The sequence below is a fragment of the Scleropages formosus genome, chromosome 9 (genome assembly GCF_900964775.1).
Source record: "Scleropages formosus chromosome 9, fSclFor1.1, whole genome shotgun sequence".
NCBI lineage: Eukaryota > Metazoa > Chordata > Actinopteri > Osteoglossiformes > Osteoglossidae > Scleropages > Scleropages formosus.
In genome coordinates this window covers 30748811-30767016 of record NC_041814.1, presented here as the reverse complement: position 1 = coordinate 30767016, position 18206 = coordinate 30748811, and the positions used below count along the sequence as shown (strand labels likewise).

The following is an 18206-nucleotide window of genomic DNA, read 5'->3' as shown; positions in this document are numbered from 1 at the left end:
ACATGCTGTTCCGATTCACCCCTAGTGTGTGAGTGACACAGAGAGAGTGTGTTCCACTAATGTATGGATGAGTGACCCACTGTAAGTAGTGTATCTAGCAGTGTAAGCTACCTTAGTGAACAAGGTTTGTGGGCTGATATAACACTACATAGAGTTCATTGGAAGTTGCTTTGGAGAAAAGCGGCTGCTAAATAAATAAATATAATGTAAATGTATTTTATACACCTTCATTTGTTTCTAAACAGTGGGATTGATTTCAGTTGTGCAGTAATTACAGTAAATATACAGTCAATTTTTGTGCAGCTAAATAATGTTGATTAGCCATTCACTTTATGATCACTTTTCAGTGCATTTACTAATCTGTTTTTTTAGGACAAACACAGCTGCACCAATTGTATAATATCTTTCCTATATCACAAAAAATCAAGTCTGTGAAGAGTTTCACAAAACCCAACTTACACAGGAGATGCCCAGACTGGGCTGTGAACCTCTGCATTATGGAAAACATGTTAACATGAACAAATAAGGTAATATTATAATGCTTAATGCAGACAGCAGTACTAATGATGAAAAATGATTCTCATCAGAGGCATACAATCATAACCACCTATTTGCAAACTTTTAAAGATGGATTTTAGGAGAATTTTTGTCACGCCCGCCTCTGCACCTGTGGAACCCTGTGAATATACTGCACAATATATTACATGATTAGCAGATCTAAAATAAATTAAAAGGTTGATTCATGTAATTGTCACATCCACGCCCACATCTCAAACGACAACACCTGACTCTGCTCCAGCACCTGATTAACAGCTCACCCTTTAAAAGACCCTCCTCAGCTCCCATACCTTTGTGGAATCTCATCAGAGACAATTGCCCTTCCTTGTGACTCCTCGCTCATCTCCAGGTCTCAATTCATTGACCATTTGTTTTGTTTCTCAACCACGTCCGTGGATCTTCGTTCTGACCATGAGTGATCAATTGACCGACCACCTGCCTGTCCCTGACATCGAGAACTTGCCTGATCCTCTGAATCCAGACGAATGACCCCTCACTTGGGTCCTTCTGTCCCAGTTCAACGTGACAGAAGATTCCGCCTTTAAACGTTTGGACCCAGTGACATCTGTTCGCCTGCAGCATGCGCTGAAAGCACTCCAACGCACGTTGTACCCAGAAGCAAAACCAAAGCCTCGAAAAGACGCAAACCTACCTGCAATTGCCACCAGAGGTTGCCAACGCTCCACAGAAGACTCCTTCGGCCGATTCGCAAGCTGTAGATCTGAGATTGGATCGATGCATACAACAGGTGATCTCCCAGTGAGGCCTGCAGCTGGAAAACACTGCATGGGACCTCCTAGAAAGGTGAGTGGATCCCTCCCATCAGTTCCTCAGCTCACAGTTCCCGTTGTGCTGACATGGGGTTCGCGCAGGGTGGTAAAAAAAGCACTTGTAGATTCAGGAGCAGCAAGCAGTTTCATGGACGTTGCTTACGCAGAAGCCCATGGCAGCACTGTGAGGTGGCGCTATGGGTAACCACGCTTGACGGCCAGCCACTAGGGTCAGGGATAGTGGACAGAAGAACAGTAGGGTTTAGACTCCAGACAGGAGCATGTCATGTGGAGACAATCTCCTTTTTTGTTATTAAGGCCACTGACACGCCAGTGATTTTTGTTTCATCTGGCTGGCTGTGCATGACCCAGTCTTTTTTTTTTCTTTGGAGTTCTGGGGAACTGGTATCATGGGGAAAGCAGAGTGCCATCTCTTGTCTTGCGTTGCCTTGTCTAGCTACATCTATCAAAAGCCCTGACTCCTCATGGCCTGTGACAGTGCCAGACCCTATGCTGACCTTGCTGAGGTGTTTAGTAAAGCCTGGGCATCTGCCTTGCCTCCACACCGCCCATGGGACTATGCCATCGACCTTCTGCCCAGAACGACTCCTCCCAGGGGTCAAGTATATTCTCTGTCATTGCCCGAGCAGAAGGCCATGGAAACATATATAACTGAGGCCCTAGACTTAAGCCTCATCCAGCCATCCACTTCACCTGCCTCCGCTGGGTTTTTCTTTGTAGGGAAAATAGATGGTGGTCGTCGCACTTGCATAGGTTATCGCGATCACAATGAAATCACTGTCAAGTATCCACATCCCCTGCCTTTGATCACTGCCACACATGAGTTTTTACTAAGTTAGACCTATGCAATGTGTATAACCGCATCTGGATAAGAGAGGGGGATGAGTGGAAGACTGCATTTAGTACCCCGCTGGGACACTACGAGTACCTGGTCATGCCTTTTGGACTAGCTAATGCCCCCTTGGTGTTTCAGGCTTAGGTCAACCATGTCTTAGGTGATTTAGTTAATGAATGTGTTCTAGTGTATCTAGATGACATCCTGGTATTATCACCATCGATGGCCGAACACATAGACCACGTAAGACAGGTCCTCCGACATCTCCTAGACAGTGGCCTCTTTGTTAAGGGTGAGAAGTGTTTATTTCATCAAGAGCTGGTCTCTTTCCTGAGCTTCGTCCTTGGTCCTGATGGGGTGGAGATGGACCCCAGTAAGGTCCAGGCAGTACTGTATTTGCCCTGCCCAACCACAGTCAAGGCCCTCCAATGGTTCATGAGGTTTGCTAACTTCTACTGCCAGTTCATTCGTGGGTTTAGCAGCCTTGCGACACCTCTCACCACATTACTCAAGGGCAAACAGGCCCAACTCTCCTGGTCCAAGAAAGCCAATGAGGCTCTCCAGGATCTCAAGCAAAGGTTTGCAACTGCCCCAATACTTAAACATCCTGATCTGTCGCTACTGTTTGTGGTGGAGGTAGATGACTCAACCATTGGGGTTGGGGCGGTGCTATCCCAGAGGCAGAGAACTCCAGCCAAGCTCTTCCCATGTGCTTACTTCTCCCATAAACTGTTACCTGCAAAACAAAATTATGACATTGATAACGGGAAACTGTTGGCCATTAAATTGGCCTTAGAGTGGAGGTACTGGTTGGAGGGGGCTACTCATCCATTCTTGGTCCTCACAGACCATAGGAATCTGGAGTACCTTAAGGCTGCCCGTAGGCTTAACCCTGGACAAGCCCGGTGGGCTCTTTTTAAACCAGGTTCCAGTTTACCGTCTCGTACCACCCAGGGCCCAAGAACACTAAAGCGGACATCGTGTCTTGCCTCTATGACTAGGCCCCAACTCCTATAATTAAGACCTGGGTTAATAATTAGGAGGGGGTGCAGTGGCGCGGTGGGTTGGACCACAGTCCTGCTCTCCGGTGGGTCTGGGGTTCGGGTCCCGCTTGGGGTGCCTTGCGACGGACTGGCGTCCCGCCCTGGGTGTGTCCCCTCCCTCTCCGGCCTTACGCCCTGTGTTACCGGGTTGGCTCCGGTTCCCCGTGACCCCGTATGGGACAAGCGGTTCTGAAAGTGTGTGTGTGTGTGTGTGTGTGTGTGTGTGTGTGTGTGTGTGTGTGTGTGTGTGTGTGTGTTAATAATTAGGGTTTATATATTGTAGCATCCCCCCATGGAGCTACTAGAAACTGGCTCAGGAGTCAGGATAAAAGGAACGTGCTCTTTAGAGGTGCGTACATGTCTTTCACCAGCAGTCTTAACAAAGATGCTTCAGGCAATACAAGTGGTACAAAACACTGGAGAATCCCCCTGGGTCAACCCCCAGCCCTCCTGCTGCGCCCCATGGTTAAGAGGTTACCCCTGGAACTCCCCAGAATCTCACTGTCGAATGCTGAACACAAATAAAACGACAACCAATCAATACAAGACACACACAACTATGTACACATGAACACTAATATCAACTATTTAAACGGCGCTGGTACAACTCCCCTCAGCGCCGTTACATTACCCCCCCCTTCTGCAGTCATCCGTCCCGGCAACTGTCGAACCCACCAACACAAAGTCCCGCAGGTGCAGAGACAACCTGTGCTCCCCCTTGGGCCTGGTCGTCAACGGTGAATCCGCGGGGGCTGGCTTGCTCCTTGGGAGGGTAAGGGGTGAGCCTGTCATGGTGTAGCACCACCAGGAACTTGAAGGGAGCCTTTGGCTTTGGCCGCAAGCTCAGCCTGCCAGTCACTGCCATGAGGCTAAAAGAGAAGACTTGAGGCTCTGTCCACTCAGAAACACCAAGCCACAAGGAGCAACTGCTAGACAGGGCTAGCTATAGCTACATGACAAGCAGAACCTGGTGTGCGTCAGCTGGGAATCGAGCCTAGCTCTCCCCCTTGGAAGGCGAGAATTTTACCCCTGAACTACTGACACTTGCAGAAGAGCCCAATGGTCATGCTTCACCCGGATGCCCTTTCGATGCCCGGTGCAAAGCGTGTGAAAAGGGGTCAGGACACCGGTGGAGCTTTCAACAGAGCTGCCCCACCAACCTAGCCTCCTGGCATCAGCGAGGGAAGGAAAAGTGACTTAAAGCACTGCCTGTCCCTGGATGGGCTCAAACCACCAACCTTTCGGTTAACGCTGAATGCGCTGACCGATTGCACCACAGAGACCCTGGGGTGCACGTCCTCTTGGCTCACGAGTCAATTTCACTTGTCTTGGCGCATCCGATGCTCCTGTGCATTTGAAATGCAACAAGCGGGTGTGCCTTTGGCTAATTTCAAACTGGCTGCCAACAGTGGGGATGAGGGTGCCATTGCTTAGCTGGTCAAAGAGCTTGCCTAGTAAACAGAAGATCCTGGGTTCATATCCCACTGGTGCCTTGGATGGGTGGGACTGGTGCTTGATGGGAGCCTCTGTCTCTAACCCCTTGCTGTCGGCCCAGCCTGCCCATCACTGCTATGAGGCTAAAGGTGAGAATTCTACCACTGATGCTTGCAGGAGAGCTGATTGGTTGTGTTATGCCTGGCGTGAAGTGTGTGAAAAGAGGCTAAGATGCTGGTGGGGCTTTCAAAAGAGCAGCCCCACCAACCTGGCCTTCCAGCATCAGTGAGAGAAGGAAAGGTGACTTGAAGCACTGCATGTCCCTGGGTGGGCTTGAACCACCAATTTTTCAGTTAACAGCCAAACACGCTGGCTTTGGCTCTGACCTCTTGCTGCCAGCCACTGCCATGAGGCTAAAAGAGGAGACTTATGGGCAGGCGTTTCTGAGCAGACAGAGCCTCAAGTCTCCTCTTTTAGCCTCATGGCAGTGACCGGCGCTTGACGGGAGCCTTTGGCTTTGGCTCTGTCTCTGAGCTCTTGCTGCCAGCTCAGAGTCCTGCACTGGCCCCATGAAGAAATCTCTCTATGAACAATGCCACTAGGTTTATATGGTACCCAGAGTGCATTTTGCTGTGGAAACACAGGTCATTTTTGCTCCACAACAAAAATTCCAGAAAATAAAACCGTGAAGAAAAATTAGCTACAATTTAATAAAATAACTAGAGAAGTAAAGTGTTTCTTGATAGGTGTGTTTGTCTAATTCAGAGCATGAAAAGGAAAGCAGGGGAAAATAGGAAGATACTTTCCTTTTTTACAAACTAAGAACTAGTACCAGCAAAAGTGCAAATGAAAGTGGCAGGGGAAATGAATCCTACATAGGGGAAATGTCTGCTGCTAAGAGAGACAAGGAGGAAGCAGAGATACAGTCCAAGAGGGAGCTCGTGGAGAAGCTCTACAGAGACAACACAGATCAGACCAGAATCAGAGATGAGCAAAAACACTCATGTAGTCAGTCATTTCCCACCAGCTACATAGGTTATATCAGTTGTATCTGCAAACATAAAAAAATTCCAATACCCAGTTTGCGACATTAGCATCTAAATATACAAATAATGTAGAATAAAGATCGTATTAAATGATATTATAATGTTATTTTACAGGCATTTTTAAGTCCAGAGGTGAAGCTCCAGTACAGCCACAACCGAAGCTGTTTCCCAGGACTCTTCAGGGAAACAGAAGACGCTTTAAGAGTGAATGGTACACAAGTCAGTCCTGGTTAGAATACTCCACAAGTACACACTCTGTCTTCTGTTATGCTTGTAGACATTTTAGCCTCCCCAGCCACACAGAATCCACGTTCACTGCAAGCTCAGCATTTAAAAACTGGAAGAAAGTGACATTCAAAGATGGAGGATTAGCCTCACACAGTAGAACTGAGCATCATAGGGATGCAATGATGACATGGAAAGAATTTGAGACATCAGAAAAAAAGCAGGAATCTCTAATTGGAAATTTAAACAAAAAATACAATAAAAAGGTTAAAGAGAACCGAGATAATATTAAAAAATTAGCTGAGGTTTTGCTTTACACTGCACCACAAAACATTGGCCAAAGAGGGCACAATGAAACAATAGAATCAGACAGGAAAGGGAACTTTTTAGGTATATTAGAGCTGAATGCAAAATAAAATCCTCACATTATGAAGAAAATGGATGCAGTTGGCAATGCAAACTATACAAGTACTGATATCGACAATGAGATTCTGTCTTGCTTAGCAGAGATGTTGTGCACCTCAATAATAAAAGAGGTCATGAAAAGTGAGGTTTTCAGCATACTAGCAGATGAAACTAACGACCTTAGCAAAAAAGAGCAGATTTCTTTTGTAGTAAGGTATTATTACAATGGTGCAATAAATAAAAAGTTTTTTTACAATTTGAACAGGCTGAACACTAACATGCAGAAGGATCGACACGAAGGATTATTGACACTGGAAAAATATGGTCTGGAATACAGAAGTAATCTGGTAGGTCAGTCTTATGATGGGGCTGCCTTCATGAGTAGCAAGCATCGTGATGTACAGACACATGTAAAGCAGGTGGCAAAGCAGATCTTTTATGTGCACTGTAACGCTCACTGCCTCAACCTTGTGCTTGTTGATACAGTAAAAGCCATCCCAGAAGCTAATTGCTTCTTTTCCTTGTTACAAAAACTGTATGTCTTCATGTCTGGATCAGTGATGCACCAAAAGTGGCTGCAAATTCAAGGTGAAATGTATTCAGGGGCTCCCAGAGAGTTAGGCTCCGACTCCCCACGACCCCATATGGGACAAGTGGTTTCAGACAATGTGTGTGCAGACAACAGTTAGGTACGGTTTGTACAAAACCAACGGATACTGCACAAAACAAAACAATAACAATACATAACGGTAACAATAATGACAATAAATAACAGTAGCCAGCCAGAGAACTTAAAACATAGAATGCTTAAAGTGACAGTGTAATGTGCCAATGTGCTTGAAAGGAGCAGTCCAATACTGGTTGCAAAAGGTGGCATGTATGTGTGTTTTCCAATGTCTGTTGCATTTCACCTTTTTCCGATCGCTTTATAATTTCCACTTTCCTTTCAGTCGTGATCGTTTTCCTTTTCTTTGATGTATCACCATCACTTGCATCACATTTATACTTTGGTGTCATGGTTATGAAGGTAAAATAAAAAAAATAAAGCCAAACACAGTAACACACATGAGACACTGTTAATAACAACGTAGTCCGTGTCATACTCAGCAGGTAGGAGACTGAGGTAGGTGTGAACCCAACTGTGGGATCTTTACTGTCGGTACACAAGGGAGCAGGTGAAATTCGTGCTCGGGGACTGGCGTGGGTCGGTCGATGCAGAAACGTAGGTCTTGGGGAGAATCCGATGTAGTCGAGGAGGCAATGCAAGTGTTGGGAATCGTTTCACTCGAGAGCACTGAAGAAACGGGTTTCTCAGCTGAGATTCTGCAACCGGGGTGTGAAGGAGCGACTTCTTTATACCTTACTGCTCTGATTTCGGGGAGGTGCAGATGTTCTGGGCGAGGTTGTGGGTGTGACTGTGGCAGTCTGACTGAAAAAGCAAAATCTTTGTCCTACCTCAGGCTTATGCCACACGAGCCAATGAACCACTGTAGATGCGTAATGTTTTGATGCGCGTCGCTAAGTAACACCTGTTTGTTTTTTGAGTCATTGTATGTAATTCAGTGGGGGGTGCGGTGGCGCAGTGGGTTGGACCGCAGTCCTGCTCTCCGGTGGGTCTGGGGTTCGAGTCCCGCTTGGGGTGCCTTGCGACGGACTGGCGTCCCGTCCTGGGTGTGTCCCCTCCCCCTCCAGCCTTGCGCCCTGTGTTGCCGGGTTAGGCTCCGGTTCCCCGTGACCCCGTATGGGACAAGCGGTTCTGCAAATGTGTGTGTGTGTGTGTGTGTGTATGTAATTCAAATTTTTTATACAATAGGCTTTACAGGGAGTGGTTTGTAAGTACGGGTTGTACGTAAGTATCACGCCCACACATGCAACACAACCAGAAGCACCTAGTCACAATTAACACGCACCTCAGATTTACCCTCGCTTCTCCCCGATTACAAGTATTGCCTTGTCCCAAGTATCTTAACAATAATGTTCAGGCATGGTGCCAAACGCTGTTGGGTAAGGAAATTTGAGCCAGTCTACCTAGATGCCAGAGCAGCTGAAGAAGTTAAACATTTCGAAAAATCCGATGGGTGTCACTTTATAATGGGTGTATCTTGACCTGAAAGGGGGATAGTCCAAGACTCGGAGCTCAATTTAAATATAGGCTCTGTGTTCATTGAAACAGGACTGGGAGAGTCATCTGAAGTAACCTGAACCACCACTTCCACTTAAAAAAGTCAGCTTTGCTTTTTGCTCCTTTTCTAAGGTAACCTGCATTATTTAGCTTGATTGGTACTGTTTAGAAATCTTTCAAAATACACTCACATCACTTTCCTTCTCTTTTTCTGTGCATTTTAACATTACTCATGTTGTAGATTATTGCTGTTACTCTGAAGGTTTTACATTTTATGTGCATTTATCTAAGGGATACCAGAGTTAGATATTAGCTGCAAGACAAGATAACACCTCCTGTGGGATGAAGCAGTTACTTTTATACCATGTTAGAATGTGACATCAGCTGAAGGATAAAAACGGGAGAAATAAAGTGACTTCTTTTAAGATTAATCTCTTTTAACAAATTCTACAGGTCTTCCCGTCGTACACTGGCTATTTAGCATACATGTTGTAGTAGAAACTTCTCACTGGATATGTAGAGAATTTTACCTTTGGACTTGAAGATCATGATGAAATTTATAAAGGATAAAAAGTAACGTCTTTCTTAGCTGATGCTTGTGTCCAGTGCTTCGTATAGAACATAAACCATTTACACAGCAAATTTCCAAAAAAAATTTGGATGAAGTACCTTGTTTTAGGGTACAAACACAGTGGAAGGGCATGGTCTTCAAACCAACAACCTTCAAGTTTCAAGTTTATCTCATGCTGCAGTTTATGAAGTTTATGCAAAACAGCAAAATAGCAAATGAATAATATAAAAAGTATGAAAAAAGATAGCCACCCAGTAGCTTTGCAGTACAGTTTTTATTCATTATTTCTTCTACATTGTCTCATAAAGTAGCTCAGATCACAAGAAACATGAGTGGATTTGGTTCTGGAGCAACGCTGGTAAATGCGATTCTGCAACAGTATCACAATGCCACCGACCGCTGTGTTTCCATCAGTCTGAGCAACTGCAGCAAAACCCACAGCCTTGTGAACCCACAGTGAGTCGAACATTGTTCTGAACAGTGTAATATAAACCAATTTCTCCTAGTGAGTACTTACTTTAGAGATACCATCAGTGTTTCACAGTCAGTGCAACTGAAAATCATTTTAAAAGTTGGTCTCTGTTGTTTGTTTCACTACATTTCATAGACCAGAGATCCAGTTGCTTTTACACTTGGATATTTTCTCTGATCATGTTTGGTCCTTCCACCAGGGTGTACACATACAGCGGTTACTGCTACAACCCCCCACAGCCCACCGTGAGACCAGGGGTGACAGAGATGTGCTTTTTTGGAAAAGCCACAGCAGGTGCCACTGGGGCCGTGGGGGTTCTGACGTACGACATTGTTGAAGAGGAAAAGCACGTCCTTGGTCGCCTGGCCATCATGTTCTCCGTGCCCTATAATTACAACCACTATCAGAACTTTTTTGCATTAGGGATTTTTGAGAAGGATAAAGAGTGTGATGAATCACTTTACAAACACATGTACTACGATGCAAAAGGAAGATTCTGTCGTAGCAAGAGTGTTGGAAGTGAAATCAGCTACATTGAGAAACTGGAAAGGTTCAAAGTGAGAGGAACCATGTCTCCAATGGGCAAATCAGTGATGAAAGTTGAGCTCTGGGATCACTGTTGCAATTAACTATGTTGCATGAGAGCTCACTTTTAATTGATATTGTGAAATAAATAATGTCAAGAAAACTGTTTGCCTCAACTTCTTCCTAATCTGTTCTTCTGTTGATGTAGTGCACTGTGTTTTTTTTCTCTGAGATGTACATCGCTTTGGAAAAAGCATCTGCTAAATCCATGTGTGTAATTGCAATGTACATGTAATGTGGGAACAGGGAAAGGGGATAGAAAAAGAGCACATGATTATGCAGAAGTGATTTTGGACACGTTGGTCTTAAGACTGCAGGTGTCCAGAACATTACTGGCATGCAACACTTCATTTTGAAATACATTTTCTCAGTTTTTAGAAATGTCTCCAAGGTGTCGGTATTGAGATAAAGAATAAAACTGTCCAGTCCTGCCTGATGTGTCTGGTCTCCTAGTGTGAAACATTTAAAAACCACCGCTTGATGAATGCCATAGGAATACTGAAGAAAAAGATGTGTTCCAACCATGACAAGCTGCTGGAAGGCAGTGTGTCTGTCTGATGAGTGTGATTACTGAACATGAAGGACACAATACAGTTCCAACTGCTACAGGAAGACCTGCGAAACACGTAAAGAATGAAACACTAACAAGAACCTAGATTCCTTCTGGAACAAAAGCCATAAACATGTGCTGGTATGCGGCCAATTGTTGTGGACAAGTAAGTTCTGTTTTAGTTTCTTTTTACTGACTGTTCTTCTGAGAAATAAAATGTTTCTGTCACGACCACACCCTACCCAGCAGCACTTGGCTTCAATAGGAGCACCTGGATGCAAAAGACACCACTCAACCACCTCCCAGTTGCGGAATCTCACTTGAGACAACCAGCCCTTCTGTTCGTTACATAAAGTGTAACAAATGTACCACGCCTTGCTTTTCCCAAGTCCTGTTCTTCATCGTCCCTCTCCACGTGTCTTTCGTAACAACCACCTGCCTTGTCCCCCAACCACTACTTCAGATCCTAGCCTCTGTTCAGTTCACCAATCCACCGACTATTTGCCCATCCCTGACCACGAGTTCGCGTCTTGTCCTTTGGTACTGAATAAACAATCCTGCACTTGGCTCCAACCTCCTCCATGTCCTCTGTTTGCCATGAAAGAATCAACATCTTTTGTGCAAAGATGATAAAGAACAGACCTTCATGGATTTGGATCACACTGTTATTTGGCCTTAATAATGAGGCCGTATCTGTTTGTTGATTATTGTCTGGACTGATCTAGAAATAGAATCCCTTGATATAAAGGTGTCACTGAAAGACTAGTGCAGCTACATTAACTACGCATGTATTCATGTTTATATCTATATATGAACATGTACATGTCATAATACACTGAAAAGGTAAGTCATACCCAACACAAATCAAGCAAAGTGTGTCAGGACAAAATAATGGAAAAATGCAAATAGTGACTGTATGGGAGCTGAAACATTTTATACAAGTGGTATATGAGATTGGTGTTATTAAATTGTGCCAAATGTAGCAGCATTATTGAAAAAACAGTTAACATGGACCAACCCAGCTGAAGACAATTCACTTTATTAATGAGAAATGCTCTTTCTCACTTAAAGTCCAGTGCGCTGAGAGGGAAGTAAAGTACTAAGTACCAAAAACACAGAAATAGTGAAGACCACACACATTTTCAGAACCGCTCGTCCCGTACGGGGAACCGGAGCCTACCCGGCAACACAGGGCGTAAGGCCGGAGGGGGAAGGGGGCACACCCAGGACGGGACGCCAGTCCGCCGCAAGGCACCCCAAGCGGGACTTGAACCCCAGACCCACGGGAGAACAGGACTGCGGTCCAACCCACTGCGCCACCGCACCCCCCTAGTGAAGACCAACAGAAGGTAAATACTATATGTCTGTGATAATGATGATAATAATAATAACTTACAAATTGCTCTTGCTGCTGCACCAGCCTCTCAAGCTATTTGCTTGATGTTCAGCTGATCACAATCATACATCTCAGACATACATCTCAGCTCCATCACAGAGCAATCCTGTCCAACTGGAACTGCACAACAAGAAGAGCCACATTTTACAAACAAGTTCTGGCCTTGCAATGCTTGAGAACCCACAGTAATTTGAACATTGTTCTAAATAGTTAAAGAAAAACCAATGTCTCCTAGTCAGTATTTACCTTATGCACCTACTCGAACAATGAACCTCGGTGCAGCAAATGGTAGGTAACAAACTAGGTTTACTTGAGTCACATGTCTGCAGCTGTGTCTCTTTCTCTTAATGTAATGCATAAATTGTACTTTTTCCTGAGCTGTACGTCGCTTTGGACAAAAGCGTCTGCTAAATGAATAAATGTAAATGCAAATGTAGATACCATCAGTGTTTCACAGTCAGTGTAACTAAAAATGTCATCAAAAAGCACATCATTTAAAAAGTTGGTCTGTTTTGTTTGTTTCAATACATTTCATATTCCAGACCGCCAGTAAGTAGGTATTCTGCTGTTGCTTTTATGGTCAGACATATTCTCTGATCACGTTTGGTACTTCAACCAGGGTGTGCACATACAGAGGTTACTGCTACACCTCCCCACAGCCCACCGTGAGACCAGGTGTGACAGAAATGTGTTTGTTTGGAAAAACCTCAGGATGTGCTACTGGTTCCGTGGGGTTTCTGACGTACAACGTTGTTGAAAACGAAAAGCACATCTTTGATTGCCTGGCCATCATGTTCTCCGTGCCCTTTGACTAAAATCAGTTTAAGAATTTTTTTTTGCATTTGGGGATGTTTGAGAAGGATAAAGTGTGTGATGAATTACTGTATAAGCACATGTACTAGAATCGTAAAGAAAAACTCTAGCGTAGAAAGCTGCGCTCTGGGATCACTGCTGCAATTAACTATGTTGTAGGAGGGCTCACTTTTAAGTGATATTGTGAAAAAAAAAAAAAAAAATTCAAAAAAACTGTTTGCCTCAACTTCTTCCTAAAACAAGAATATGTATTTCTACAGCTATCATGTTTATTTCACATCCATAAATGTGGGATTTTCCATAAACACACCTTTCTATTTCTCTGTAAAATGTAATAAACCGAAATTTTGAAGGTCAATAGAAGAATAAATACACTCATCACAAATGTCAGTTAGGTTTACTTTTAATGGGATCATTTCAGATAATTTCACATAATGTTCAGTCACATTATTTTATGCACCTTCATTAGTACACTCAATAGCGGGATTCATTTCAGCTGCACAGTAATTACAGTAAATATACAGTCAACAGTTTTTGTGCAGCTAAATAATGTTAATTAGCAAAAACTTTTACCATCACTTTCCAGTTCATTCACTAAACAGTTTTTTAGCACAAACACAGCTACAGCAATGGTATAATATCTTTGCTGTAACTGGTATATCTCAAGAAATCAAGTCGGTTAAGAGTTTCACAAAACCCAACATACACAGGAGATGCTCAGACTGGGCTGCAAACCTCTGCATTCTGGAAAACATGTTAACATGGACAAATAAGCTAATATTATAATGCTGAATGCAGGCAGCAGAACTCATGATTAAAAATGATTCTCACCAGAAGCATACAATCATAACCACCTATTGCAAACTTTTAAAGATGGATTTTAGGATGAAACCTTCACCAACCTGAGTGATCCCTGAGTTCATTTCATGTCTAACTGGAACGATCAACACATGCTTTCCCAGTTGTCTCATATAAATCCTCGAACATTTTTACCACAGAACTTTTTACTTTTTGAAATTTTTCACTATTGCCCCTTTTCAAACTCAACCATTTGAGCTTGGCAAAAGGGTCCACATATACCTCCCAATGATTTGCTGCTGTAACTATTTTGTGTAAAAATTCCAGACATCTGCTCTCATGCGCTTTGTACCTCTGAAAGCTCTCCATGATAGTGCAACGTAGTTTCTCAACATACCTTCCATAAACAATGGAATTGGAATTGATATATGGCTCATTCTGATCTATTTCCACCACCATTTTAATCTCAATGTCCTCCTTGTGCTCTTCAGGAAGAGGACCACGTTTAATTATGTTCTGCAATTCGGTAACAAAGGCCTCCAAGAGTTTGTCATTGTAAAGGTCTTTAGTAATGTTGATTGAGGCATCGTCTATGATTCTTTTGTGAATCTTTAGAATGTTGTTGTTAAATACATGTTCGCCTCTTTTTGACCTATCGGAAGTGAAGGATAACACTTCCTCATACTTAATGTTGATGTCTAGTAAGGCCTGCTGAACGTTCTTTGTTGTTTTCTCCAAGATCTGTTTTTTGGCATCTGAAACAGACTGTGGTGCTCTCCCTCTTGGCCCGATCGCCAACTCGTCATCTCCGAAATATAGCGAAGAAGATCTTTTTCGGGAATACCTGAAAGAAAACATGGAGTTCATGTAGAATTCCCACAGAATATAACACAGTAAAGCAATATATGCTGAAATAACTAATATCATAATTGTTTCACGTGTGAGAAATTCACATACCTTTAACACCCAGCCCTCCTGAATAAAGAGCTCCAGGTTCTTGACAGATTATCCCACTGATAATGGCCTGCTCTTTCTCTTTGGCCAGAGGAACATCACCGCTGGCTACTGCAAGAACCCACTCCACACCTTCTCTTACAGTGCCAATGACAGGGATACCATCTATATCCCCAACCCATACAATGTTCTCCTCAGTCTTCATTGCCTGATCTGCAAAGTAAAACAAGCATTTCTAAAACATTTTGATATATACACATATTTGATATATTTTTTCCCCAAGCATTAGATTATTGGTTGATATTAGATTCGTAGCTGCATTATTTGTCCCATCTCATCTATAGACCATGGTATTTCTATGGGAGCAATTCAGGGCAAGCATTTTGATCTAGGGTACTACAGCAGCAGCAGGCTGAGTGGCTTGGATCAGCAACATTCAGATTATAAGACCAATTAATTAATTGTTAGCTACTCTATGTGCTGCTCAGCAATTACATCTTTATGACTATTTTCAAAATGCTGTATATTTGCTTTTATCCACAAGATGTGAAAACTGCAATGATAATGCATTCTGTATATTGCATAAAAGTAAATGGTTTAAATAACCGGCATACTTAACTTCTGGGCGGAGCCAAGGCACGACAGAGATGAAAGCGTAATAAATAAAATAGTACATGCAATCTTATGTTCATATACTATAAAATTTAAACCATGGAGTGGTAGAATACTACAAAACTCTCAGCATCACCTTCCCTTGAACACTATAAAGTGTAACAAACCACTCATCTTGAAGGGCCTACTAGGTAGTTTCCAGTTAAGATCTACAAACATGAATAGTTCTTATCATACAGTTTGCAGAAGTATTTTCTTTAGCTTTGCTTGCTGGTTCTGAAAGCAATGCTGTAGACTTGTGTAGAAGATTAAATGTACCTCCAGCACCCAGAAGACTAGATGTCATTGGTTTCATAGTCCCTGAAGTTGCCATGGCCTCTCACTTTGCTTGACCAGTGGAACAGTTGTTGAGAACTTGCAAGATGTATGGCAATAACTGTGACACAGAGCAGATTTAAAGTGATTTAGTGGTCATCTGTCAGGGGAGAATATATACTATAATATTTGTTTCTTCAGTTCAAAAGCATAAAACATGTGAAAATCTGGATGCTTCCAGAAAGCAATATGATCTAATATGGTTTTTACAGGAAACTCATTCAAATGAGATTATAAACATTAATAAACATGAATATCTGCTTCTAAATGTGCTCTTCAGGACAGCAGTCACATTAAATATACTGCTTTTCAGAAATGTTAAATAATCTGTTATGTGGCCGTAAACTGTAAAGAAGAGGACAAATATACTTGTGTGGACACAGAAAAATATGGATGTTTACAGTTCAATTTAAATACTGTATTTTATTCCCCATTGCTACAGAAACAATGATACAGTGAAATTGCTGAGGTGTAAAAACATATATTTTTTTGGTTTTTTAGACTCATTTTGCAACATTATAATCTGAGGGGAAAATTAATGTACTGTAATCATCTCCTAATGCATGCTTGTGAGAAGCAGAAATGGATTGTATGATTTATAAGTGCTTCTGGCTGCAAAAAGATAAAAAGCTGTCAGTCATAAAGCAAATTAACTGTGCAATTATACAAATGATATCTATTTCTTTAAAATGTTTGAAAGCACTGACTATTTTTACCCTGAATTATTGAATACATATGGGGTTTCAGCTGCTTTTAGGATGTTACAGAGTGCTGAGTGCATCATCATACTATTAGTGTTCATGGCACAAAAAAATTAAATTAATACACACACACACACACACACACATTTTCAGAACCGCTTGTCCCTTACGGGGTCACGGGGAACCGGAGCCTACCCGGCAACACAGGGCGTAAGGCCAGAGGGGGAAAGGGACACACCCAGGATGGGACGCCAGTCCATCACAAGGCACCCCAAGCGGGACTCGAACCCCAGACCCACCGGAGAGTAGGACTGCAGTCCAACCCACTGCGCCACTCCACCCCCCACATTAAATTAATATTTTTATTGATTTGAATACTAGTAAAATACACACACACACACACACACACAAAACCGCTTGTCCCGTACGGGGTCGCAGGGAACCAGAGCCTACCCGGTAACACAGGGCATAAGGCCAGAGAGGGAGGAGACACACCCAGGACAGGACGCCAGTCCATCACAAGGCACCCCCAGCAGGACTCAAACCCCAGACCCACCGGAGAGCAAGACTGAGGTCCAACCCACTGCACCACCACACCCCTACTAGTAAAATACACACACACACACACACACACACACACACACACACACACACACACACACACATTTTCAGAACCGCTTGTCCCATACAGGGTCACAGGGAACCGGAGCCCAACCCGGCAACTCAGGGCGTAAGGCTGGAGGAGGAGGGGATACACCCAGGACGGGACGCCAGTCCATCACAAGGCACCCCAAGCGGGACTCGAACCCCAGACCCACCGGAGAGTAGGACTGCAGTCCAACCCACTGCGCCACCGCACCCCCCCTCCTGCAGCTCGTCTGTAGTTATTCTGATTTCCAACGTTATGTTCTTACCCTCACAGAAGACTACAGGACAATGTCACTGCAGTGTTAAATAGGACATGAAGAGGACTTTCAATTTCCTCCAGATCACACGATTGGCTCTCTGTCCATCTGCATACCAAGGGGGGTGTATCTCTGACAGCAGCAGGAAACTGCAGTGTTTGCTGACCTCTGCAATACCTTATCTTTCACTATTAATAAAAAGGTATGATTTCAGTTCCTAAAATGAGCTTTCAGTGAAAATGTTTTATGTATGACAGTTGATTTATTCAATTTTGATACATTTAATCAACTAAACTATTTGGGGAAAAAAAAAAAAAAAAAATCAGGCAGAGGGGGGCAGTGGAGAGTATACTGGAAATTTCCCGGGAATGACTCAGTGGCATTCCACTCTACTTTCAGTTTCTTTTTTCATTTCTTTTTTGTCTTGCTGTTTCCTGTAACCTGTGGAGATCTTGGTCTCTGTGTCCCTCTTGAACTACGAAGTCAATACTAAGGCAATTTCTTTGCCTGTTGCCACTTCATGTTCAACTTACTGTAGTTCTGACTCCATAGTCCAGTCACACTTAGTTGTCATTATGGTGGTGATGTTTTATTGTGTCCTCTTAACAGTTTTGGACTGAAAAATTGAGAAATGTGAGAGTTTTCAAAATTTCCACATAGCTGGTAGCATTTTTGTTAGAGGTACTGCCTTCGGAGGGGGTGCGGTGGTGCAGTGGGTTGGTCCGGGTCCTGCTCTTTGGTGGGTCTGGAGCTCAAGTCCCACTTGGGGTGCCTTGCAGCGAACTGGTGTCCCATCCTGGGTGTATCCCCTCCCCCTCCGGCCTTATGCCCTGTGTGCCGGGTTGGGCTCTGGTTCCCCGTGGGGCGAGCAGTTTGAACGGACGGATTGCCTTTGGACTGAGATGTTGCAGGTTTAAATACCACCTCCAGCTGTAGTACCCCTAAGCAAGGTACTTATCCTGAACTATCCATCCACTGCAGACAGAGGGCCCGATGCAGAGTGTGTTGGATATTC

At 43.6% G+C, this 18206-nt stretch overlaps 1 protein-coding gene across 2 annotated transcripts; it reads left to right on the top strand.

Annotated features, from left to right (window-relative positions):
- The first annotated feature begins 8506 nt into the window (after positions 1-8506).
- On the top strand, positions 8507-10514 carry LOC114911315 (DELTA-actitoxin-Afr1a-like). 2 transcript variants are annotated; one of them, XM_029255092.1, is made up of 3 exons: positions 8507-8591; positions 9342-9486; positions 9702-10514. In XM_029255092.1, exons 2-3 carry the CDS (start codon positions 9359-9361, stop codon positions 10129-10131), a joined length of 558 nt encoding a protein of 185 aa, XP_029110925.1. In that variant the 5' UTR covers positions 8507-8591; positions 9342-9358; the 3' UTR covers positions 10132-10514. The 2 variants fall into 2 exon arrangements, with proteins under 2 accessions (XP_029110925.1, XP_029110924.1); XM_029255091.1 differs by having other exon boundaries at positions 9339-9486.
- The last annotated feature ends 7692 nt before the right edge of the window (positions 10515-18206 follow it).